Genomic DNA, 27,474 nt, shown 5'->3' on the forward strand with positions numbered 1-27,474 from the left:
CGTGCGCCGCCAAGAACCAATTCGCGGCGGAACTTGGATCTTCCCTAGGCACGGAGAGGCCCCCTACCTGGGCTGGAATCTTCTCCTGAACAGGTCAGTTCCAATCTTTCTCTGCTCTTCTTTCGGGTCGGCTTTGCAAAGTCTATTCTTGAGGAAGGGAAAGTGGGAAGGGCGAGCCACCTGCAGACGCCGTGCAATTCCATGGACCTTCTCTTCACGGGCGCCTCGGATGGCCCGGGGACGTTTGAGGTGCGATGGGAAGGTGCACCGGGTGCCTCTTCGCAGGGGGTCACTGGGCAGGGAGATTGGTGGCACTGCGTGATGCAAATGCAGACAATAAAGATGCCCTGGGTTGCTCTCAGGAGCTTTCCCCCTTGTACTTGGGCCCTGTGAGTGCTCGGCGGGAAAGAGCGGGTGTCTCCACTTCGAGACAGTGGAGACTCCAGAATTTCCAAGTAGAAGGGGCTTCGTAAAGGCGACCATTCCGTTGAGAAAGGGGCTTAGGGATTGTTTTGGAGAGCTGTATATAAACAGAAAGCACGCTGTTTTTATTTAGATTGTATTAAGGGTCGCTTGGAAAAACAGCCGATGGAGATCATGGGGTACGCAACTCACCTAGATCCCCGTGGGTGACCCGCGCTGGGGACCAGGTGCTCGCGAAAAGAGGAGCAAGCAAACGGAGTGCCTCGATGCAGGATGTTAGCAGTAGTGATAGCTCTTCCACGTAGTGATAGCTCGTCCACGCCAGGAAACCCGGATGCTTCGCGCGTTTTACTTTGGTGTCTGGACCCAGGAAGTTGCAGCTTTCAGATGCACCACCACGCTGTGGTGCTGGAGGGTCTTCTCTGCCCTGGCTTTTCCCACCCGCCGCTTTTATCCCTCGGAACTGCTGGCGGCTTCAAGCGCTCTAGTACGCAGCGCCGAGGCGGAGGTGCATCTGGCCGAGCTTGACTTTAGCGTGCACCGCGCACAGTCAAGACAGGGTTAGGGCCCGGCCAAGAGGAGCCGGCGTTGTGCCACTGGAGTGGCCTTAGTCCTAAGCAAGGGTCTGAACGCTGCCTGCAGGTCCAGGACACGGGCACTCTGATTCAGGAGCTGGGTTCTTGAGTCCTCTGTGGGAGGCTCCGCCCTGTGGCACGCGAAGCTCAGGGTTGACCCGGGGTCGCGCATTGTGCTTAGGCTTTCGGCATGTCCTTAGGGCAACTGTGCAAATGGAGCTTGCGTGCAGCTCTCGCAGCGGCCTATATCTGCCCCTCCCCCCTCCGCCCCCTGAAAACTACTTCTGGAGCTACAGCTGAGAGCCTCATTCCCTCTGGACGTTTTGGAGAGTCAGCTGCCTGCAGCAGTAGAAGGGGGTGGAAGGGAGCAGAAACAAAGAAATATGCGGATAAGACGTTGGTGACTCTGTGGGGAGCAGAAATGAGAAAGAGTTTTCTTGAAACTCCCCTCTTAAAGGCTCTGGGGCTCCTCAGCTACAGAGAGTCAAGGGGGGCCCTTCCTGGTTGCAGCATGTGATAAAGAGGCCCTGCTCGCATCCAGCAAACCGGCTTAAGCTGGATGCAGTGGGGAGACCTGGTGGTGTATTTCTGACAAGGTGGTCCAGTTCTGCCCACAGAGAACTCACTGGTAAATGTAAAATGAGTGAATGAATTAATGCATGGATAGCATTTGGATTTTGAGTTGTTTCAAAAGAGCAACTTGGATGGATTTCCTTTGAACCTGGTCCCAAGGGTGTGGTTACTGTGAGATAGACTTCAGGATAGGATTTTTTTGAAGAAACAGCTTTATTGAGATATAATCGCACACGTCTGCAATTCGGTGGTTTTTTAGTATATTCACGGAGTTGTGCAATCATCACCACAATCAATTTTAGAAGATTTTTATCACTCCAAAAAAAAAATATTCTGTACCTATTAGCGGAAACTCCCCATTTCTTCCCAACCTCGCCCCCCCAACACCCTTGGCAACCACTCATCTACTTTCTGCTGACATTTCATGTAAATGGAAGCATACAATATATGTGTGGTCCTTTGTGACTGGCTTCTTTCACCCAGTAAAATGTTTTCAAGGTTTATCCATTATGCGCAGGATACTCTCACTAAGCATTGGGCCTCGCCTCCTTCTGCCTGGGGAGCCCTGAGCCAGGACAGACCTGAACCTCCACTACATCCCTGAACTCCTGGGGGTCCCTTTGAAAGGACAAGAACCACACTGGTGAGGGCTCTCAGTAATTCCCTGGGAAGGATTCCTTGGAACCCATCAGGATTCCTGGAGCAGTTTTGGGCAGGTCCCAGGCTTTGGGATTGATGGGAGGAGTCCTTTGGCATTTTTCCTGCTGCTAATGGTCCAGCTGTGGATTTCAGAGAACTCTGGGCCTTCCGTGAAAGTCTTGGCTTTTGGAATCAGCCAGGGCTGGCCTTAAAGAAAGAGCTGAGCAAATTCGTATGATTTGAGGGGCACTGGAACAAGCCCCAGCCCAGCAAAAAAGGGCTCATTGGGGTACACTCCCTTTGACTCTTAAATACTTCCCAGTGTCAGCTAGTAAAACACAAAGATCTTTTGCCTGTCTTAAGCTGAGAGTCTTTGCAATTATGTGACTCTAGAGCCACATTTGCTGTCGTTTTAATCCAAACTCAGCCAAACGACTGCTGTTTTCCAGGCCAGTCGAGTATAACCCAAGGTTCCTTTAAAGGATAAGGGCCTTCCTGAATTGCTGCAGGCTGAGGTGGTGGTGTTTGAGCACCACTGAGCTAACAAATTACCTGGGATTATGACAATTTGTAGAGAACAGATGATAAATGACCAAGGGGAACAGCAGGACGGATGGGATGGGGGAGGGGAGAAGAGGAACGTTTAAGGGAAAGGGACAAAAACAAACTTCCTCTTTGACAGATTTGCCCCCTGATAGTGCTGGATGGCAAGAAAACAGTCTCCTCTTGTTTCTCCTCCTCTTTGGTAACTAACTAAATAAAAAGTGGCAGGGCCCCAGTTACTCTTCTATATAGAACAAGCCTTGTGAAGACCAAGCCTTATCCTGTTCTAGTGGGGAGATGGGTGTGTGTAGTCGAGGAAGTGCTGGCATGTGTTTCGAGTCCCTGTTGGGTACCTGCCCTTTTCTTTTTCAGAAACACGTTTAAGCCCCCCAGTTACTTGTGGAAGTAAATATTCTCCTTCTTTTAGACGTAAGATCACTGAGCTTCGGGCATATAAACTACCTCGCCTGGGGTTGCAAAGCCAGCAAGTGCCAGATACATGATTAAGAAAAGTCTGTATGAGATTTGAACCCAGACCCCATTGCTCCATCAGCTTCTTTGGTGGGGAAGGGTGAAGTGACCCTTCACTTCAAGGGTGTGTGACTGTAAATGGATGACATCAACTGAGGCCATACAAGTCTGGGAGCTGAAACAGAGGCTGGAAGGCAGGGAGGTGTGGGTGAAATCTACACTTGCTTGTTCTGTGCCCCTGCCCAAGTTCCTTAACCTCTCTGGGCTTCAGTTTTCTCTTCTAGAAAACAGAGATAACATAGCCACCCTATGTTTTAAGGCCTAAAATGATTTAGTACAGAGTCGGGAAGACAAAACTGGTTTCTCTTGTCTCCTGCTTCTTTTTCCTTCTTTCTACCTTTTTTTTCTCTTCTTCCCACGTTTCCTCTTCTCTCTTTCTCTGGCTCCACTTTTTGAGGGGATTGTGACTAGAAAGGCACAGGAAATTCTCAGGAAATTCTGAGAACTGATTGTCTGTTTAAGTTGGGGCTTAGAGTCTAGACTCCACATTTCTTCAAGGTAATTTTTTAAAATTTAATTTAATTTTTAATTTATACTTCAGGGTAATTTTTTTAAATCAATGCTCTGAAAGAACTTTTCTGCCAGTGGGCCTTTGTTGGAGCTCACCGGCAAGGGTCCCTAACTTTTAATTTTAGGGAACAGTGTTTAGTCTTTTTCCTACCAGAGATAACCTGGGTTGTTTATGAAAATTGATCCAGAGGGAGGCCAGGCTTGGCTGAGTTCTTCTGAGTTTCATAGGTGGTGTCTATAACTAGAGGTACTCAGGGGATCTTTTACTGGATAAAGATTTCCTCCTCAATGGCTTTCTGTCTGCTTTTGAAAAGGGGAGCACACTGAATCGATATCAAAAAATGATGTTCTACTGTAGGTTTAGAATGGAAAATAAAGATTACTACTGGAGGAAGCACAGAAGGAGCATCTGGCCCATACTTGGAAGATCAGGGAAGCCTTCCTAAAGGATGAGATGTCTATGCTGAGATGTGCAGCTGCCCTTTATGCTGCTTGTAGATAGAGTTTAGTTAAAAGCAACTCTCATTTCTTTGACCAAGAAGCTATGTCAGTCCTTAAAAAAAAAAATGCCGGGTAATGGAACATTCCTGAGTCAAGGAGAGTCTCCAGTTTGCCATACTTTTGGAGTGGCTCTGCCTTCTGTCATGTAGGACTTACAGCAACCTAGTTTAAGACTGAACAGCTACATTTCTGAGGGTGATCTGCAGACATATCCCTTGCATTTGAGCCATTCACTGGGCTGCTATGATCCTCCATGGGGTCTTTCTGTGAACTAGAAAAAGGTACCTCTGGGCAGACCCATGCTACTGGGAGAAGAAAACAGTATCCTTTCCTCTGGAAAACAGTTTTGCATACAAGTTGGAGAGAGTGTCTGCTAATTTCAAGCATCACTTGCCCTAGGCCAACTGCAAATGGTACAGCGCGTCAACTGTGAACTGTACACGTCAGCCCTGGTCATTCAATCACTGATCATTAAATCGATCAGTATTTATTGATTGACTATCATGCACTTTGAACTTTTTTGATTATGGGTTAAACTGCCCATCTAGATGTATTATGTTACCCAAGACTCAGAAAGTAAAGTTACTGGGGCCATGAAGTTAGCTGGAGAGTTACGATGCGATAAGAGGCCAATGCAGTCTGTTGGAGATTGATCACTCTTTCTAAAGATTTTTCAATTTTATTAATATTTTAAAGAAGCAAATTTTGGCCTTGTTAATTTTTACTAATATTTACTTTATGTATTTTTGAGTTCTATGCTTATCTTTATTAATCCCTTTTCCAACTTAATTAGGATGTTAATTTGTTCTTCTTTTTTTTGGCTTCTTTAAGTGGAAAATTAGATCATTGATTTTTAAATTCCTTCTTTTTTATGTAAATATTTCTCTCTAATCCTTTAGCTGCATCCCACAAATTTTCATGTGTTATCTTTTTATATTTTTTCCCTTCCAACTATTTTAAACATTTGCTTTGTGATTTCTCCTTTTACTCATGGATTAAATAGAAGCATCCTGTTTAATTTCCAACTATTTTTAATTTGTAAAGATGTTTTATTATGATTGATATCTAATTTAATTCTGTTGTTGTCAGAAAACATACTCTGCAAACTTTGAGTCTTTTGGAATTTATTGTCTCATTTTAGGATGCAGAATATGGCCGATTTCCTAAGAAATTTTTTAAAAAAAGAATATTCTGCAGTTTTTGGATGTAGTGTTCAATAAATAACAATTACTAGTTGATAGAGTGGTTCACATCTTCTATATCCTTACTGTTATTTTGTCTAGTTGTTCAATCAGTTCCTGAGGGGATTGTTAACATCTCTAACTTTGCTTATTATTTCTTTCTTTGGTTCTATCACTTTTTGCTTTGTGTATTTTGAAACTCTATTATTAAGCACGTATTCGTTTATGATTGTTAACTTTTCTTGATTAATTGACCCTTTATTCTGAATTGTCCAGGACTTGAGGGATATTTTTTTTCTTTTTTTAAATATTTATTTATTTACTTATTTATTTAGGCTGCACCAGGTCTTAGTGGCAGCACATGGGATTTTCATTGCCAGGTGTGGGATCTTTTAGTTGCGGCATGCGGGATCTTTTAGTTGTGGCCTGCAGGCTTCCTAGTTGCGGCATGTGGGCTTCTTTGCAGGCTTCTTAGTTGCAGCATGTGGTCTCTTACTTGCGGTATGCATGTGGGATCTAGTTTCCCAACCAGGGATTGAACCCCGGGCTCTCTGCATTGGGAACACGGAGTCTTAGGCACTGGACCACCAGGGAAGTCCCGAGGGGCGTTTTTATGCAGAGTTGATTCCCCCTACTTGCGGCTCACTCTTTTCTGACGCACCCCTTCTCAATTTCCAGTCTCTGGCATTCCTGAACTCTTCTACCCTTTGACACTTTATGCTAATAAAATTGTGGCTTTCCACTTGATTTCTAATCACAATGCCATGCACAGTGGGGAGTTCGTGCAGGGGGAAAGAAAAGGCTAGTCACCAAGCTAATAGTAACACAACTAGGTCTTTATTTCTAAATTAGAGTTGTTTTCTCCTGTGTCCTGATGCTAACAGAGAAGAGTGATAACCACTGACTTCCTCTAGGGCTTGTTTTTAAATAGACCTCATTAACTAATCCTGAAAACCCTTTTGGTTATTCTGGGTGTAAGGAGGGTGGTATTTTCACTACAGAGATGAAATAAGGAATACTAAACATGTCAACACACTGGGCTAAGATGTTAGCCCTGTTTTTAGTCTTTGCTTTCTTATCTGTAAATACGTATGACCTAGATCATCAATTCACTGTAAAATTCTCCTATAAAAGTGATATCAAAATATTAATAATGTTGGGCTTCCCTGGTGGCGCAGTGTTTGAGAGTCCGCCTGCCGATGCAGGGGACACGGGTTCGTGCCCTGGTCCGGGAAGATCCCACACGCCGCGGAGCGGCTGGGCCTGTGAGCCATGGCTGCTGAGCCTGCGCATCCAGAGCCTGTGCTCCACAACGGGAGAGGCCACGTCAGTGAGAGGCTCACGTACCACAAAAAAAAAAAAAAAGAAAAAAAATATTAATAATGTAGAGTCCAGAAAGAGTTCAGATTTAAAGGTCATTTTGTCCAGTTCCCCTGCCCACAAACCCAGGAATCTCTTCTATAACACCTCTCATGGGTAAAACTTAGCCAGCTTCTGCCTCAGAACTTCTAATAAAAGTGAAGAAGGCATTCTAGTTGTTAGAGAATTTTTATATCCAAATCCGCATCTCTGTGGCTCGGTCCATTGATTCGAGTACTATTTGCAGAAACTGCACAGAATAATCTTGTTTTATCTTCTATGTTAAAGCCCTTCAGATATTTGGAGACATCCATTATGTGCCTCCGATTCTTATTTTTCCTAGGCTTAAATCATGCTTAATCATTCCCATTTCTTTCAAATCTTCTTTACATGGGCTTGTCAGTTAAAACTGCTAAGTCTTCTTTTTAGTCAATGAATTGCTCTTAAGTCAAATCTTCCAGATCTTCAGATGGTTGATTATTTTGAACCTGTATAGAGCTGTCATCTGGAAAATGATAAAAAATGGATAGGAATGTAATTAGAAAAGTTTAAAGTAGTTCACCCGTGCAAATAATTGTGCCTCTGTCATTATTTGGATCTTCTGTTTTTGCCTAAACCTTTATGCCAAGTTAGTCCCACAACCTTCATTAGATGGAGGAGATAAAGAGTTCTTTTTTTTTTTTAATATTTATTTTGGTTGCACTGGGTCTTAGTTATGGCACGTGGGATCTTTGTCGCGGCATGTTTAGTTGCGGCATGCAGGATCTTTTAGTTGTAGCATGCGGACTCTTACTTGTGACCTGTGGACTCTTCGTTGTGGCATGCGGACTCTTGGTTGTAGCATGCAGACTCAATTGTGGCATGTGGACTTAGTTGCAGCATGTGGACTCTTAGTTGTGGCATGCGGACTTCTTAGCTGTGGCATGTGGACTTCTTAGTTGCAGCATGCACGTGGGATCTAGTTCCCCAACCAGGGATCGAACCTGGGCCCCCTGCATTGCGAGCGCGGAATCTTACCCACTGGACCACCAGAGAAGTCCTGATAAAGACTTCTTGAGTCTTTTCCTCCTTTAGTATCTACCCAAGTAGTAAATTCATTGATGATTATCATTCCCTTTTCCTTTGTGTCCTTTCAACCTGTTCCTAACATGTTACTAGTTAGAACTTTTTGAGAGCTTCCTGAGTTTCTAAGTACATTATTTACATTATCACAATCATCCTATAAGGCAGATGTTCACTCGCACATTTTACTGATAAAGAAGTCAAGTCATGGAGTGGTTAAACTAGTTAGTCAAGGACCCCTAGCAAATTATTGGCAGCTCTGTCTTCCTAGCTCCCAGTTTTCTATTCATACCTCCAGTTCGTGCTAACTCTTTGTTCTATTTCATACTTATTGCATTTAGCTTGGCAATATATTTGCTTGCAGTCAACTGTAAGTGAGTTGACTGAAGGCAGGGATCATATAGTATGAAATTTTGTATCTCCCTTAGAGTAGAGAGCTTTGGTTACATAGTAGGGCTCTCATTAGTGATTGCTGGAATGAAGATTGTTGGAATGAAGATTCTGATATTACAAATAACAGTCTCTCTCAGGGCCTGGTGTGCCAGTTGGCTGGCAACAATTTTGTTTAAGTTTATGGTTTTTTGTATGTCAGCACTGACTGAGTAGAACATTATCCAAGGTTTGGGTATATATGTGTGTAAGTCTGTGTGTGTATGTGTGTGTGTTTATATGAGTAGTTTACAAAAACTTTAGGATAAATATTTTAAGGGATTTTGATAAAACTGGCTTGTACAAGGGGCTTTGCTCCTTGTTAAATTTAGTTGTATAAATGCAATTAAATAAAACAAACATATGAAGTAGAGGAAGGGTCAATTAGTCTTAATGGGGATAGTTTTAAGTTACTGATTACATAATCTCATGACAGTGTTCTGAGAAAACTTGTACTAAAGATTATCAACTTTCCTCAAATTGGGTTTATACCTTCTGAACTTAGAGCTAGATAGCCACTTCTAACATGATGTTTTTAAACCAAAAAAAAAAAAAAAAAAAAAAATTAAGGCAGAGTTATTTGTTTTGTGCAAGGTTTTAGGCAAAGTTTCAACAAATTAGGCTTTGATATTTTGGTAAGTGTTAAAATACCTTATGGCACTTTAATAGGAACTGGGATTTTTTCTAGCCTCTATTTTACTGTCCAAAAAAGAGACTTGGCAGAAAACCTTGGGAAAATGAAAACTCCACTTCTCCCAATATGGTATTACTCATCCTAATTTAAAATAAACACAACAAAAAAGGAAGAATTTAAAGATAAGCTAGGGCTACAGTTTTTTTTCCATATAAATAATACACAGTTTTCAAAAAAAGTTGCCAAGATTAGGGTAGCACTAATTCATCGGTTTATTTATTTATTTAAATTGTGTGAAATGCAGATTAACTTCTAATGTGGTGTGTTAAGTATTGCTTCAAAACACCTGGACACAGGAACTGCAGTGTTTTGATGAGAAAGAGAAAGACTATTGGACTGTGGCTTGTAAAAGGACTTGCTCTACTATGTTAACATAGTATCGTGTGATATCTGATAAAAGTCCCTGATCTTAAAGGGCATGCCAAAAAGACAAATTGTTTCCTTACCTCTCCCTCCCTTTGCCCTGTTCTGGATGAAACCTGTGGTTATGTTTGGGGAACAAAATCTTAGAAAGAATATTTCGTTTGAGTTGATTCTACTTCTGTGGTTTTCTTTGGGTATCACGGTCTTGATCATGATAGGGCTGACGCCTACTCCCCTATCTTTTCAAATCCCTTGTATTCAAGCCTCTGTATACGAAAGAGCAAAAGAGTGATTTCACATTCCTTTGGATAACCCACCTGATCTTGTTCTACTTGGCTAGGTGGGGTTAGGGTTCTCTAGATGCCTCAGGGCCTTTCCCCCTGTATTTTATCTAAATTCACTCTCCATTTGTCCCATTTCTTCTGTGCTCTGACAAATAGTTGGTTTATTAATCTGTAATAAATTAATAATAAATTCATCCAGACTAAAATGCCATGTATATTACATATAAAACAGTCACTCAATGTGTTACCTATTCCATTGAATTTTAAGGGGCTTCTAGTATGTGAAAGTCTTAATTTAAGAAAATATTCTTTAGTAATTAGCATTTTGGAAGTATGGTAGGCTGGTTGGGGGAGATGTTTTTTGGATCCCTAAATACAAATGAATACATTCTTTAATTTTTTTATAGGATCTTAACTTGATTATTTCTATGATTATCAAAGCATGTGGATCTTCCTTTAATTGGCAATACAAAAGAATTGTACACTAGACTGTCACTGGATATTATAAAAAGTGGTTGCCAAAAAAATTTTTTTATGAATGATTGCTTGAAGGAATATAATTAATTTATTCCTCCGGATATACTGTATCACTCTGGAATAAAACCAGAATAAGTTTAAGTGCATGAATCATATTGAACCATATTGTTTTGAAGATTCATAGAATTATGCTTTGCTACATTCACTGAAATAACTCTTGGGTTAAAAAGGAAATTAAAGTTTGTATGTTGCTGCCAAAGCATATTCAGAGAAAAATTATGGCCTCAAATAAAGAATATTACATTAATTAAGGATTAAATAAACAAAAAAAACAACAAAAATTAAAAACATAAGAGCAGGACTCCCCTGGTAGTCCAGTGGGTAAGACTACACTCCCAATACAGGGGACCCGAGTTCCATCCCTCGTTAGGGAACTAGATTCCACATGCATGATGCAACTAAGAGTCCACATGCTGCAACTGTGAGCCTGCGTGTCACAACTAAAGGATCCCGCGTGCCACAACAAAGACCCGGCGCAGCCAAAATAAATAAATAAATAAAACAAATATTTTTTAAAAAGCAGAAAAGCAAAGATAAATACAGAACTAAATAAATTAGAAATCAAAAAATAATATTGGCAAATAAAAAAACCTATTCTCAAAAAAATTACAATCTGGACAAATATATATATAGCTTATCTATTTTGGAGAGAAAAGAGAAAGTCAGAAACACATCACTTTAATACTGATAATGGAGCTATAACAAGAAAAGATAGGTTGTAATTTGAGAGATCACACAACTCTGTGCTAATCAATCTGAAAATCAAAATTAAAAGAATAACTTTAAGGGAAAATATCCAAACTAGAACCAAGAAGTAAAAAAGCTAAGTAGGTTTATGAATAAGACAAAATATATTTTTAAAGCTGTGTAGGAATTAGCTTCAGAAAGGGAATAGGCCCATATGATTTTCTCACTCAAATTATTCATAGGCTTTCATAGAGTAGATCATTCTCATGCTACTTAAACTATTACGGGGCTTCCCTGGTGGCGCAGTGGTTGAGAGTCTGCCTGCCGATGCAGGGGACACGGGTTCGTGCCCCGGTCCAGGAAGATCCCACATGCTGTGGAGCGGCTGGGCCCGTGAGCCATGGCCGCTGAGCCTGCGCGTCCGGAGCCTGTGCTCCACAACGGGAGAGGCCACAGCAGTGAGAGGCCCGCGTACCACACAAAAACACAAAAAAACCCAAAACAAAACAAAACAAAACAAAACTATTACGGCACAATGAAAAAATGGAAACCTTTCTAACTTTTTTTTATGAAGCTAGAATAATCTTGACACCAAACCTTTTAAGAAAAGAAAACTCTTAGTCGATTTTGGTTATTAACATAGATCCAAAAAAGCAGCTATACAAAGTCGACATGATATAAAAACAATAATATGCAGAAACAACAAAGATCAGTTAGCCTGGGAGGAGGGTGCCCTGAGGAGTCTTTAGACTCTGGAAAATGTCTGATTGGCAGACGTTAAAGGGATTCTTTGGTAATCCAATGCGTCCATGAGCTGCAGACTCAGTCCAGGACTGCAAGAATTCAAGCCTGGGAGCGCTCTGCAGAAGGCTTACATTGCAGACGGAAGGTGGACGTAACCTTGGAATCCCTCAGACACTACAGTGCTCAGCTCTTGCCTCAGAGAGATCTGGCTCTCATCTCTGAAGACTTCAGTATTGTCTCAGTGTTACAGGAACTTTGGAAAAGCAAGCAGCAGCACAGGGTGGCACTCCCAAGTGAAGCTGCAGTGGTCTACAGGTCCATGTCATCCCTTAGACCTTCCTTTGTGAGTAATGTGACCCTCCCAGGGGGACACTGTTTTGGCAATTTTCAGTGCTGCTTAGGTAGAGCTGAGGCCTGATGGGATGCTGCTGAAGTTGTCCCAGTCAACTCCTTCTTCAGTGAGCTGCCCTTTAGAAGGATCACACCAAAGAATTCTTTATGGAAAGTATTCAGGAAACAGTTGCGGCCTCAGAGGCACACTAGATGCGCCGATGACTCCAGCATCTGCATCAAAGCCTGTGACACCATGTTAGTTAAACACTGGGACGACCATGTTTATTTCAAGAGCTGATGACCATTTTCCAACTATTGCACTGGAAAGGAAGCCGAAAAGCCCTTTGTGAAACAAAGCATTCCTGACAGGAAGTCATCTTCTATTTCCAGTATTCCCTGGACGAAAGATGAACAGCCACATGGTCTGGACTGGATCATGAAGGAGCAAGGGTCCTTGAAAAAGGAATCCTCTCTCAAGAGCAATGAATGTCTTTGGGGGAGTTAGAGGAAGCCAAGAAAGCAGGATAACTATGATTTTACGTAGAAAAGAAAGAAATCGCTGTCTTAGCCTTGACTGAGATCGACAGTGGCCTTCACACTTCCTCACCCAGAGATGATCAGGCTGAGCCTCAGAGCCCTGTGTGGTATCGCTAGCAAGGCCAGGCCCCAGGTGCCCCCAAGGATGGCAGAGACCAGATCCTAACATGTGGAAGCTCATGAAGTAGGTCATCAGATGTTTTAGCATCTATAGCTGCTACCTGAAGGCTGCACGAATCCTCCTACTGCTGCTAAAATCCTCCTATTTTATTCACAGAATCTGAGAATAGTAGGACTCACTCTTATAGGACCCAGTACTCACTCAGTTCAGTTTTCTAACTAAACTCTTCAAACTGAAAGGATGGAAGCAGGATTGTTTGAAAAATATTTCCTAAGACTGGCTCCAGCCTAAAGTCTGGCTGACATGTGCTTCACTAGATTACATATGTTGTTTCAAAGAATGTGCCAGTGTAGCATCTCTCAAAAGAACAGCAGCCAGGATTGGGAAGAAGTGACATGATGGCAATTTTAAAAATACTTGGATTAAATAAGCAATATTGATTGCTTTAAAAAACATACAAGGGTCAGAGTCTCCTCCCAAGCTTTGGAAACTAAAAGATAGCTCCACTAGATATAATCCAAAGCTACAGAAGGGGTTTTATCTGGGTCTATCAAAGTTCTTGAAGAGGTAATAGTATGAAAATACTAGATAAACTTAATGTGGCATACAATATCACTGTAATAATAATTGTTTAAAACCCATACTCTTCCATTTGGGGATAAATGTCACCTAGAATAGTACTTACTCTTGTTTCTCGAGAAGAATTAATATCCAGTTTTTGAGTCCTGCAATCAATTATATTCATTTTTAATTTGCAAATAGGTAACTTGAATTCATTTACTTTTATTTTCTGCCACCACAGACATATATCTATAACAGAGAAAATCATAGGTATTTTAAAGTTTAAAACATTTGAAAAATCATTAGCATTTAACAAAGAGTGCTTGCGTTTGGGTAGTTCCTTAGGAGTTAGAGAGAAGGACTCTTTTGCTCTGTTACTGTCTTTGTTATTTCAAACAATTCTGCTTCCATCCTTTCAGTTTGAAGAGTTTAATTAGACCATAAGCAACCAGTAGCTCAAATGTTACAGAATCTTCTTGAAAGAAATAATATGACTCTGTCATCTATTTGAAAATGGCTTGGCTGAAAACCAAAACCATTATAATTACATTAAAGTTAAGAAAAACCCACAGTAATTTCCATGAACAGGCAGGATTTATTTCTGTGTTTCAAGGATACATTAATACTAGACACTACCAAAGTAATGAATTACACTAAGAGGTATAGATGAAAAACGTGAACATCTCCATAGATGAAACAGCAAAAAGGCAAGATTCAGCATTCATTCCTGGTTGAAAAAAAATGCCCAGTAAAAAGTCAAGAATTTATTTTTTAACAGAAAGAGACAATATATCTCAATCTAACTACTAGCAATATACTTAATGATGAAATATTTGAGGCATTCCTTGTAAAATAATGGTTTTAAAACTCCTGGCCTATATAATTAAACACACAAACACACACACACACACACACACACACACACACACACACACACGGTGGTTGCAATTGTCAACCTGGAAAATGCAAGAGATTAAATTGAAAAAATATAGAGTAAGAGTTCAGAATGGTGGCCTACTATAAAATAAATAGATAAAAATCACTATCTTTTCTATATTAAAAAATAATCCAGGTTTCCATTCACAACTGGAATTAAAAAATTAAGATAACTAGAAATATACCTTGAGATGGAAAAAATGATTTTACCCATGACACTGAATCAGAAACCATAAAGAAAAAGATCAAATCAGATGCCTTGATTAAAAAAAAAAAAATCTTGACCCAATAAAACAAAATTGAAAGGTCAAAAACAAACTTGAAAAATACTGCAGTATATATGTTAAAATTAATAATATATAAAGAGTTCTTACAAATCAATGAGAAAATGGGTGAAATATATGAACAGGTATTTTATAAAAAGTATAAGTAGCTAACAAACACAAAATGTTACATTTTACTGATTATAAAAAAAAATTAAGATGATATTGTGATAATCACATTTTACCTATCAAATCAGGATATGTTGAAAGCAATGAACCCCTGTGATGATGGAAGTGATGTGATTTGGTACTCATATAAGATGCTGATAGAAGTGGAAATCAGTATAAGGCATTATGTACCTATGTTTTAAAAACCTTTAAAAAACACATCTTGTTTTACCCAACAGTTTTACAATTGGGAATTTAGCCAAAGAAATCAATAGTCATGTATTCAAAGAGATGTGAATAAGGATAGTCATTCCAGTGTTACATGTATTAGGGAAATTTAGAAACAATCTACATTTCCAAATAAAGCTAGATAATAAATTTCTGTAATCAAAATGAGAAAAGATATTTTAAAGTGAAAAGAAAGTGATATGAAGTGTGATACTTTAGAAGCATTTTCCTAAGATGCTTCTACCATGTTTGATTGTCTGTGTGGGCTGAAATCCTGGATCCTGAACTCACTATCTATGTGACTTGGGAAAACTCTCTCTGCCTTATTTTCTTTATCTGTAAATCAATATTATAATCATACCTACTTCAAAAAATGCCCTGGATAGAAGAAAACTTTTGAGATGTCTTAATTTCTGAGGTAAGGACTCAGAATTTCTCCTCTGTAATGGCTTGCAATAGAATTGTAGTCAAGCACTTGTAGACTGGCCTTTTAAATTAACCCCAAACATTCACACTTCCCCCCCCCTTCTTTCCCTCCCTCCTTCCTTCTTTTCCTTCCTTAATTTCCCCCTTTTTCATTTCTTTCACCTTTTCTTGGAGCTTTTCTTTTATTGATATTCTAGTGAAAAGGATGAACTTAGAAGAGTTTTAGATTCACACATATGGAGAAAAAAATTATAAGCAAAGATGAAAAGATTAAGGGTTATTCAGCCCAATGAAGTGAAAGCTCAGTGATGATTTAATAATCGCACAAAGTGGTTTTTCAAATGCTCCTTGATCACTAGAAGAATCGTCCTGTATATCTATACTTATGACTGGCAAGGGAGTTGTAACTGTCTGATTATAATGCTCATTTCAGGCCAACTTTTGGAATTTATCCATCTGGGAAATTCATTGTGCTATTTTTGCCTTTCAAAAGAGTCACAGAGTACCTTCTGAACTTCTCGCCCAAATATTTCTAATAATTCTCTTCATTTACAGCATCTTCTCAAAAATCTTTCTTTTATCAGTGTACATTTTAGAGTGAAATATACAATGCCCTAAGGAATGAGTTACTTCCAGACAATACTAATACATGTTGGCTTCTTTGTCTTAGACGACTGCATATAATTTATTTTAAGTCTTCTCAAAATACCTCTGTGTTCTCTGTTTCTAGGACTGCTGTTACATCCCATGTGAAAAGCAGGAAATAAAATGAAGATTTTTCAGTGCAAGATGCAGCATTGGCTGTTTCCAGCTTTTTTGGCAATTACTTATTTTTGCACCAATGTCCAGGGTCAAGGTAATGGAAAAGTTGAATATAATCATTAGGGTCTGGGAGTCTGGCCATTTTGGTTCTGATTATCATTTTTTATTTTATTTACCTTAAGAGTGCTTCACTGGTTCAGCTGTGATTTTAGGCAGGGTCATATGTTGGCTTTTACTCAGTTTCACTAACTGTTTACATTGTAGAAATGTGCCACAACTTTGATGAAGGTTACGACCTCACCAGTGACTGAGCATATTAATTTTGTGGCAGCTGGTTAAACAGCTAATTTTTTTTTTTTTTTGGTGGTACGCGGGCCTCTCACTGCTGTGGCCTCTCCCGTCGCGGAGCACAGGCTCCAGACGCGCAGGCTCAGCGGCCATGGCTCATGGGCCCAGCCGCTCCGCGGCATGTGGGATCTTCCCGGACCGGGGCACAAACCCGTATCCCCTGCATCGGCAGGTGGACTCTCAACCACTGCGCCACCAGTGAAGCCCAAACAGCTCATTTTTAATGTGCTTCTGAATATGTCATACAAATTTAATCAGCAAAGTCAAATTTGCAAAATCAATTCTGTTAATAAGGGGCTATAAGGTGTGTATATATGTATCTCGATCATGCCTTGTCTCTTTAAAAGACTGTCAACAAAATATTTCTGCCACTTCATACCTGGGTGACAGGAAGTGGGCATCCTGGGAAGCATCGAGTGGAAAAGTATAAGAAGCAGAATGGAGGCTTCAGTCTGGTCAGTTCTAAGGGCCAACTGATTCTGTCTGCACCCCAGGTGTCTTGACATCGCAAGGAGGGCAAAGAAGTTAACAACATTCAGGATTCCTAGGTTAAAGATTAGAAATCTTTGTAGCATCTTCTACCCAGGCTTTTTTCTTTAAATGTGGTCTGAGTTTATAGCCCACAACATCTTTTCAGTCAATAGGCCAACCTTCTGAACCTCCAGGAGAAGTAATGAAGATAATATTGACCATGCCCAGATACCAAACACGGACGGTGCTTTAGAACCCATAGTGGCATTGGCTTCAACTGAACTACTCGAGGAAATAAAGTGTGTAGCAAAGGCAACAACGAAATCCATCAATATTAAACTTTTTTTTAAAAACAATTTACAAATGGTTTATATGACTACAGTCCCATTACAACCACTAGCAAAAAACAATGCCACCATTTTCTTTTATCAGTGGACCCCATCTGTTGCCTAGATGCATAAATATTCTGTAATCATTAAAAGAAAATCTTGGTTAGACACAAAGTTTATATTTCCTTTAGGTTTTTGCCTTTAGGGGAAAAACACTGAAAAGAAGATATGTTACTTAAGAAAGAAACAGGCCTGAGGTCACAAGTTTGAACTTCAAAGTTAGCTCCTTTTTCCCTGTATGGAAGGCACTGGGACTTGTGCCAAAGCAAAGGCAGCAAGATTGACAGAAACACTGTAAGTGCAGTGGAGAAGTAATTGTTCTTATCTCATGGAACAAAAGTGTCTGTATATTTAATACCAGAACCATGATTTTTCTTTTTGCAAGCACAAAGGAGGTGCTTCAATACATATACTTAACTCTGTAATAAATATAAATGCTTGCATGAACTTGACTCAAAAGTTAATTGTGTCAGTTAAAATCTTTAAAGACAAAAATTAAGTGTAAAGCTTGATTTCTGGCACACATCAAGAACCCAGAGCGAGCCAACAAACTCATCTTTTGTGTAGTGAAGTCAGGCTTCCTATGTGGGTTATGGCCGATTACAACATTTGTGAATATATAAACATCCCAAATGGGGATTTCGCAAGAAGACCAATGAGGGTCCAGTTGTTATCTTCTTCGACTGCAGGGTTAGCCTTGTTACTGAAAGTACAGGGGTATTTTTATTTTGTTGTGCTGTATTTTTTGAGAGGGAAGATTCTCTTTAAACTCAAAGAATTTAAAGGATCATGAGAGATTACTACAAGCAACTATATGCCAATAAAATGGACAACCTGGAAGAAATGGACAAATTCTTAAAGAGCACAACCTTCCGAGACTGAACCAGGAAGAAATAGAAAATATAAACAGACCAATCACAAGCACTAAAATTGAGACTGTGATTAAAAATCTCCAACAAACAAAATCCCAGGACCAGATGGCTTCACAGGCGAATTCTATCAAACATTTAGAGAAGAGCTAACACCTATCCTTCTCAAACACCTATCCTTCTCTCCTTCTCTCACTCCCAAACTCATTCTATGAGGCCATCATTGTGTTGATACCAAAACCAGACAAAGATGCAACAAAAAAAGAAAACTACAGGCCAATATCACTGATGAGCATAGATGTAAAAATACTCAACAAAATACTAGCAAACAGAATCCAACAGCACATGAAAAGGATCATACACCATGATCAAGTGGGGTCTATCCCAGGAATGCAAGGATTCTTCAATATACGCAAATCAATCAATGTGATACACCATACTAACAAACTGAAGGATAAAAACCATAAGATCATTTCAATAGATGCAGAAAAAGTTTTCGACAAAATTCAACACCCATTTATGATAAAAACCCTCTAGAAAGTGGACATAGAGGGAACTTACCTCAACATAATAAAGGCCATATATGACAAACCCACAGCCAACATCGTTCTCAGTGGTGAAAAACTGAAACCATTTCCACTAAGATCAGGAAGAAGACAAGGTTGCCCACTCTCACCAATATTATTCAACATAGTTTTGGAAGTTTTAGCCACAGCACTCAGAGAAGAAAAAGAAATAAAAGGAATCCAAATTGGAAAAGAAGAAGTAAAACTGTCACTGTTTGCAGATGACATGATACTATATATAGAGAATCCTAAAGATGCATCAGAAAACTACTAGAGCTAATCAATGAATATGGTAAAGTAGCAGGATACAAAAGTAATGCACAGGAATCTCTTGCATTCCTGTACACTAATGATGAAAAATCTGAAAGAGAAATTAAGGAAACACTCCCATTTACCACTGCAACAAAAAGAATAAAGTACCTAGGAATAAACCAACCTAAGGAGACAAAGACCTGTATGCAGAAAACTATAACACACTGATTAAAGAAATTAAAGATGACACAAACAGATGGACAGATATACCATGTTCTTGGATTGGAAGAGTCAACATTGTGAAAATGACTATACTACCCAAAGCAATCTACAGATTCCATGCAATCCCTATCAAACTACCAATGGCATATTTCACAGAACTAGAACAAAAAATTTCACAATTTCTATGGAAGCACAAAAGACCCCAAATAGCCAAAGCAATCTTGAGAAATAGAAACGGAGCTGTAGGAATCAGGTTCCCTAACTTCAGACTATACTACAAAGCTACATTAATCAAGACAGTATGGTACTGGCACAAAAACAGAAATATAAATCAGTGGAACAGGATAGAAAGCCCAGAGATAAACCCACACACATATGGTCACCTTATCTTTTATAAAGGAGGCAAGAATATACAATGGAGAAAAGACAGCCTCTTCAATAAGTGGTACTGGGAAAACTGGACAGCTACATGTAAAAGAATGAAATTAGAACACTCACTAAAACCATACACAAAAATAAACTCAAAATGGATTAAAGACCTAAATATAAGGCCAGACACTATAAAGCTGTTAGAAGAAAACATAGGCAGAACACTCTATGACATAAATCACAGCAAGATCCTTTTTAACCCACCTCTTAGAGAAATGGAAATAAAAACAAAAATAAACAAATGGGACCTAATGAAACTTAAAAGCTTTTGCACAACAAAGGAAACTATAAACAAGCCAAATAGACAGCCCTCAGAATGGGAGAAAATATTTGCAAATGATGCAACTGGCCAAGGATTAATCTCCAAAATTTACAAGCAGCTCATGCAGCTCAATATCAGAAAAACAAACAACCCAGTCTAAAAATGGGCAGAAGACCTAAATAGACATTTCTCCAAAGAAGATATACAGATTGCCAACAAACACATGAATAATCATTCACATCAATAATCACTAGAGAAATGCAAATCAAAACTACAATGAGGTATCACCTCACACTAGGCAGAATGGCCATCATCAAAAAATCTACAAACAATAAATGCTGGAGAGGGTGTGGAGAAAGGGGAACCCTCTTGCCCTATTGTGGGGAATGGAAATTGATACAGCCACTATGGAGAACAGTGTGGAGGTTCCTCAAAAAACTAAAAATAGAACTACCATACGACCCAGCAATCCCACTAGTGGACATATATCTTGAGAAGACCATAATTCAAAAAGAGTCACATACCACAATGTTCACTGCAGCTCTATTTACAGTAGCCAGGACATGGAAGCAATCTAAGTGTCTACTGACAGATGAATGGATAAGGAAGATGTGGCACATATATACAATGGAATATTACTCAGCCATAAAAAGAAATGAAATTGAGTTATTTGTAGTGAGGTGGATGGACCTAGAGACTGTCATACAGAGTGAAGTAAGTCAGAAAGAGAAAAACAAATACCATGTGCTAACACATATATATGGAATCTAAAAAAAAAAAAAGTGGTTCTGAGGAACCTAGGGGCAGGACAGGAATAAAGATTCAGACATAGAGAATGGACTTGAGGACACAGGGAGGGGGAAGGGTAAGCTGGGACGAAGTGAGAGAGTGGCATGGACATATATATATACACTACCAAATGTAAAATAGATCACTAGTGGGAAGCTGCCGCATAGCACAGGGAGATCAGCTTGGTGCTTTGTGTCCACCTAGAGGGGTGGTCTAGGCAGGGTGGGAGAGAGATGCAAGAGGGAAGAGATATGGGGATGTATGTATAGGTATAGCTGATTCACTTTGTTATACAGCAGAAACTAACACACCATTGTAAAGCAATTATACTCCAATAAAGATGTTAAAAAAATAAAATTAAATTAAAAAAACTCAGAGTTTCACTGCAATCATTCTCATCAAAATCAAATCTCGTAGGCAGAAAAGGAATGTTTATGTCTTCTGTCAAAGACTCATTGTTATCAGGTACTTAAGAAATTTTATTAATACGAATATGTATTAAAGGACTAATTTTCTGCCCTCCCTTCCTTCCTTCCTTTCTTTCACTTCAGTTCAACTCACCTCATCTGAAATCTTTCTAAAGGAATACTCTCGTTAATTTTTGAAACACTACTTTTTCAAAGGAACACTGAAATGAAGATCTTCTGTTCTTCCCTACTCATGATCACCTCCCTTCTCACTTTTCTTTTTTTTTATATAAATTTATTGATTTATTGGCTGAGTTGTGTCTTTGTTGCTGTGCACGGGCTTTCTGTAATTGCAGTGAGCAAGGGCTACTCTTCGTTGCAGTGCGTGGGCTTCTCATTGTGGTGGCTTCTCTTGTTGCAGAGCACGGGCTCTAGGCACACGGGCTTCGGTAGTTGTGGCTCATGGGCTGTAGAGTGCCGGCTCCGTAGTTGTGGCGCATGGTCTTAGTTGCTCTGTGGCATGTGGGATCTCCTGGACCAGAGCTCGAACCCCTGTCCCCTGCATTGGCAGGCAGATTCTTAACCACTGCGCCACCAGGGAAGTCTGCCTCTTGCTTCTCTAACAGTCTCTTGGTTTTCGTCCAAGGAACAACACTCCCTCCGCCACCACACAGAGCCTTGGCTGCTGTATCCACCAGACTTCCTCTCTGGGCTAAGGGGTGAGAAAATGACTCAAACCCGTCAGGCCAACTCTCCCAAGAATCTGAAACTTGTGTCCAGTGATGGAAGGATGGAAAATAGCTCCAGTCATTTCATTCCAAAGACATGCCCTAAGAAAATATGGTCACTAGTTCCTAGAAACTGTATCCAGAGTGTTCCCAGATTCCTATACTTTCAAAGCCTGTTTAACTTTTACTATAATTATATGACCTACTTCATTATCTACCAGCAAATACATTTTTTGCTTAAATTGGCCAGAGAAAGTTTCTTTTATTTGCAACCAAAAATCCCTGACTGATAGAAATGAAGCAGTATGGGCACTGAGAGTGTTTTCCCCTTCAAAACATAGTTTAGGGTGCTATACTGGTGGAATAAACTATTATATTTATTAAGCAAAAAACTTTTAAACAGCAAAGAAGTATTTGTATTATATTTCCAAGTGGTCTTAAAAACCACAAACAAATAACAGAAGACCTTAACTTTTTATCTCAGTCATTTTTTAATTAAATGTATTGGTAAATGTATTAAAAGTATTGTTTTAGAAATAGGAGAAATTAAAATTTGAGGGAAATTTACTCTGGGATATGCTAGAGAGTTCTTTTTATCTTGCTTAGAATCTAAAATGTTATAATCTCATGATCTATTACAAAGATGGTGAAAACTAGTAAAGAAAATATTCTCAAACTTCCAAATATATTTGACTACTAATAACAGCAAAAAGTATGGGTAAATGTGTTAACACAGAGGTCTCTATAAAATGAAATCTAGCTCCTATGCAAAGTCTCAAATGTATATGCTTTGAAGTTTTTAAGTGACAGCTACTTTATCTTTAGTGTTTCTTTTTGTAACCATCCAAAACAAACACTGCTAGAACCAAGTATAGATTTACTGTGAAGTTCTGAGACAGTATTGGTGCCACCATTCTGTCATGCTATACATATTTTTTCCCTACAACCAACACACCATTATATTCTCTGTGTTCCAATTCATTTAATAACTTGTCTTGAAAAGAAAATACTGGAATAATCCAGATATAAACAGTTATTTGGGTCAATGGAGGTTCACATTCTCTGTAGAGGGAAAGTTAAGAATTACATGGAGAGACTAAGAGGTAAAGTGCATTAGGTTATTAGGAGGAGAGAGTTAGTTTCCTGTATGCCTTTTAATACTGACTGTATTAGTTCTCTATTGCTGCTGTAACAAATTATAACAAAACCAGTGCTTAAAACAAGACAGAATTTTTCTTCCCAACTGATCCCTATGTGTTGCAGGAAGTAGTTGGAAGTATGGTCATTAACTCCAAGTGTTTTAAAACTATTTGACCATGCAAAGAGTCAAGTTCCATTCCTTTCCAAACAAGTGAGCCTCACTTTGAAGGGCGTGCTGTTTCTTGCATCTGACTTTTCTACAGCCTTAAATTCCAAACATTAGACATTAGCACTCCTTAAGCACTTTATCACATTTAGACTTCCTTGCTCTACTGATGAATGACTCTTTCAGCACCAACACTGCCATTTTTTCAGGATTACCATGTTTATCTAGTAATGTCACTTTGCACACTTTATATATATTGTGCACTTATTTCAGAGGTTAGCATACTGTTTCTGCAAAAGGCCAGATAGTAAATATTCCAGGCATTGTGGGCTATATGGTATCTATCACAACTACTCAACTTTGCCATTGCAGTTTGAAATAAGCCACAGACAATATGTAAACAAATCAGCATGGCTGTGTTCCAATAAAACTTTATTTATAAAAGCAGGCAATGGGCCAGATTTGGCCCATGAGTGGTAGTTTGCCAACCCTTGATATACTTTATAAGAATTAGCAGAAATCAAAAATAAAAGTGCAGATCCGAGACTTCCCTGGTGACCTACTGGTTAGGATTCTGGGCTTTCACTGCAGTGGCCTGGGTTTAATCCCTGGCCTGGGAAGATCCCACAAGCTGTGAAGTGTGGCCAAAAAAAAGAAAAAAACAAAAATGCAGATCCCAGTAATACAAATAGTAGATTTCAAAAACTAAGTTCAATTAAAACAAAGCTAGAAATCATTAGAAATGCTTAAAAATACACACCAGAGGGGCTTCCCTGGTGGCGCAGTGCTTGAGAGTACGCCTGCCGATGCAGGTGACACAGGTTCGTGACCCGGTCCAGGAAGATCCCACATGCCGCAGAGCGGCTGGGCCCGTGAGCCATGGCTGCTGAGCCTGCGTGTCCGGAGCCTGTGCTCCGCGACGGGAGAGGCCACAACAGTGAGAGGACCTAGTACCGAAAAAAAAAAACACACACCAGAAGCCTCTGTCAGGCCTTTAGTAACCTTTATACTGTGTACTCAGTTTTTTTAAAAAGGAGCAAAAATTAGGACCTTGCGATAAGCTTGGCCAAGGATGTCTACCAGCCCACTGGCAAGATTTGGCTCAGAAACTGGATGTGTTGTTTAACATTTAAAAACGTTTATTTTTAATTTTCTGCCATAAGTAATAAGAACCTATCTATAAATACATTTTTCTCCCCAGGTTCCAGTCGAAGCCAAACAGTAATAGTCTCTGTTCATCCAAATGTTAGGTTTAGCCAACTTCCTTTTCTAGTTCAACATAGCAGTTCTTATGATAAATCCATATTTTCCCATAAGCCAGAGAAATGTAGACTTTTTCATTCATGTCATATTGAGAATGGGAAGCTTGTGTTTTTGTTTTGTGTGACTAGCATCCTCTGCTAAGAGGTAGTAAATGGCAAGTAGAGAGAGAATACTCTTAAGATTGTGTTCTTCAGTTCTTGCTGATTTCAGATGAGTGGAGAGTTTGTAGTGTTAAATTACTCATTCTTCTAGCTAAGTGAAGGGTGACTTCTTAATATAAATCTTCTCCCGAAGAAACAGAGCATTTTGTTTGAGGTCAGAGAGTGTCGTGCACCAGTATGTGAACTTGGATGAATCTCTTAGCTTCTCCTTGTATCCCTTATATATAAAATTGGGATAGCAATGTATTTTTGTGAATATTAAATAAGCTTTTGAGATCATCCATTAGATGAAGTAAAGGAGGAGGGGAACAAACATTTATTGGCCACCTATCATAATGCGTTATATCCGTTATCTTCTTTAACATTTTCACTTATCCTGTGCAGAAGGTATTGCTGTCACCTTTTCTAAAGATAAGTCGTTGGAAGAAACAATCACTTGCTCAAGCTTATTCATCTAATAAGTGACAGAACTGGGAATCAAACTAATGTCCAAACCCCTTATTATGCTATATACCTACTAAAAAGAATGTTTGTTTCCTTCCCCAGACTCTGTGTCCTAAAGTGGGAAAGAAAGGCCAGGCATAAAAGTGGGTAATAAGTGCTAACTTTTCTGTTAAGCATTAAATTTTCTTTTGTGACAAACTAATTTATATATTATATAGTAAAAATCTTCTTACGAAAATATTTCTTTAGAAATTCTGGAGCACTGCTGTAGAGCTCCAAAAATATGTTTTGAAGTTTGAATGACTTACACAAAAAGTAATATAGACCGACCTATTTTGTGAACTATCGGGAAAGATTAAATATGCTGGGATGATTCATGACCATGTGCTGTGTGTCTTTCTGAAAGATATAAATCAGCTACACGTGAAGAATGAATTCAAGTTTATAAAGAAATTATCTTTTATTATTATTTTTTATTTTGGTCCTTTACAATCTCTTTCTCAAAATGTTTTTAAATGAAGATCTTATTACTATAATATGTCTGTAATGACCTTAAATTATCATATCATAAAAAGTAGTTAATATAGTGAAAAACCTAAAGGCATAAAACAGATCCCACTAGAGTAGATTACAAAAGCTTTCGTATTCCAAGTACAAAAATTCATCCTTATAACATAATAAAAACATTTTACAAGGTTGGCTTCAATTATTAAGCTGGACTAAGGTATTAAATTCTAACCCTAAGTCATAGTTCTTTGTCACAAGATCAGTACTACTTGGCCAATGCTTATCTCCTGAGTAAGAAACAAATGCCTTTGAGTTTGTGTTATTTTGCAAACTGATCAACTCACTAACACAGTTGTAGAAAGAACATGAAGTCTTGCATATTCGGATTACATTACTTTGTCTTTTCAACTTAACAGTGGAAGTTTAAAAGTTTCAAAATTAAAAAAAGTTTTGTTTTTCCTTTTCAGTGGCTCCACCCACACGGTTAAGATATAATGTATTATCTCATGATAGTATCCAGATTTCATGGAAGGCTCCAAGAGGGAAATTTGGTGGATACAAACTTCTTGTGACTCCAGCTGCAGGTAAAAACACTCAACTGTATTTTTTAGAGTATTAGGAATTTTTTGCACACAGGGACCTAAAAATGTATTGTGCTAGGTGCTGCTTTAAGCTCATTTGAAAGATTTTGGTTTTATTTAAGCTTTGGAGCTTGAAATCTTACCCTCTACTCAAGAAAATAATGTTCCCCAAATTTAAAGAATAACTATTGGACTCCCCATAATTTTCCTCAGGCAAAATTTTCAGACTATCAAGAATCCTCACTACCTCTGTTTCAACATGTATCAGTTCTTTTGGTCTATTGACAATTAAAAATTACCTCCAAAGTTTTAGCCTAGCCACAGCAATCAGAGAAGAAAAAGAAATAAAAGTAATCCAAATTGGGAAACAAGAAGTAAAGCTGTCACTGTTTGCAGATGACATGATACTATACATAGAGAATCGTAAAGATACTACCAGAAAACTACTATAGCTAATCAATGAATTTGGTGAAGTAGCAGCATACAAAAGTAATGCACAGAAATCTCTTGCATTCCTATACGCTCACTAATGATGAAATATCTGAAAGAGAAATTAAGGAAACACTCCCATTTACCACTGCAACAAAAAGAATAAAATACCTAGGAATAAACCTACCTAAGGAGACAAAAGACCTGTATGCAAAAATTATAAGACACTGATGAAAGAAACTAAATGTGATACAAACAGATGGACAGATATACCATGTTTCTGAATTGGAAGAATCAACATTGTGAAAATGACTATACTACCCAAAGCAATCTACAGATTCAATTCAATTGCTATCAAATTACCAATGGCATGTTTTACAGAACTAGAACAAAAAATCTTAAAGTTTGTATGGAGATACAAAAGACCCTGAATAGCCAAAGCAGTCTTTTTTTTTTTTTAACATCTTTATTGGAATATCATTGCTTTACAATGGTGTGTTACTTTCTGCTTTATAAAAAAGTGAATCAGTTATACATATACATATGTTCCTATATCTCTTCCCTCTGTGTCTGCCCCCTTCCACTCTCCCTGTCTCATCCCTCTAGGTGGTCACAAAGCACCTAGCTGATCTCCCTGTGCTATGCGGCTGCTTCCCACAAGCTAGCTATTTTATATTTGGTAGTGTATATATGTCCATGCCACTCTCTCACTTTGTCACAGCTTACCCGTCACCCTCCTCATATACTCAAGTCCCTTCTCCAGTAGGTCTGTGCTTTATTCCCGTCTTGCCCCTAGGTTCTTCATGACCTTTTTTATTTTTTCTTAGATTCCATATATATGTTTTAGCATACGGTATTTGTTTTTCTCTTTCTGACGTACTTCACTCTGTATGACAGTCTCTAGGTCCATCCACCTCACTACGAATAACTCAATTTCGTTTCTTTTTATGGCTGAGTAACATTCCATTGTATATATGTGCCACATCTTCTTTATCCATTCATCTGTGGAAATGGTTTCAGGTTTTCACCATTGAGGACGATGTTTGCTGTGGGTTTGTCATATATGGCCTTTATTATGTGA

At 39.0% G+C, this 27,474-nt stretch overlaps 1 protein-coding gene and 1 pseudogene across 6 annotated transcripts in view; both read left to right on the plus strand.

Annotated features, from left to right (window-relative positions):
• The first annotated feature begins 1,188 nt into the window (after positions 1–1,188).
• Positions 1,189–12,671, plus strand: LOC136136917 (protein limb expression 1 homolog pseudogene; annotated as a pseudogene).
• A 3,305-nt stretch (positions 12,672–15,976) lies between these two features.
• The window catches only part of COL14A1 (collagen type XIV alpha 1 chain), a 229,033-nt gene continuing 217,535 nt past the window's right edge, over positions 15,977–27,474 (plus strand). For all 6 annotated transcript variants that reach the window (XM_065895394.1, XM_065895395.1, XM_065895397.1 and 3 more), the window contains exons 1-2: positions 15,977–16,064; positions 25,851–25,967. In XM_065895394.1, the coding sequence (XP_065751466.1) occupies positions 15,977–16,064; positions 25,851–25,967 (205 nt within the window). The remainder of the gene's footprint in view (positions 16,065–25,850; positions 25,968–27,474) is intronic.

The sequence above is a fragment of the Phocoena phocoena genome, chromosome 17, assembly GCF_963924675.1.
Source record: "Phocoena phocoena chromosome 17, mPhoPho1.1, whole genome shotgun sequence".
Classification (NCBI taxonomy): Eukaryota; Metazoa; Chordata; class Mammalia; order Artiodactyla; family Phocoenidae; genus Phocoena; species Phocoena phocoena.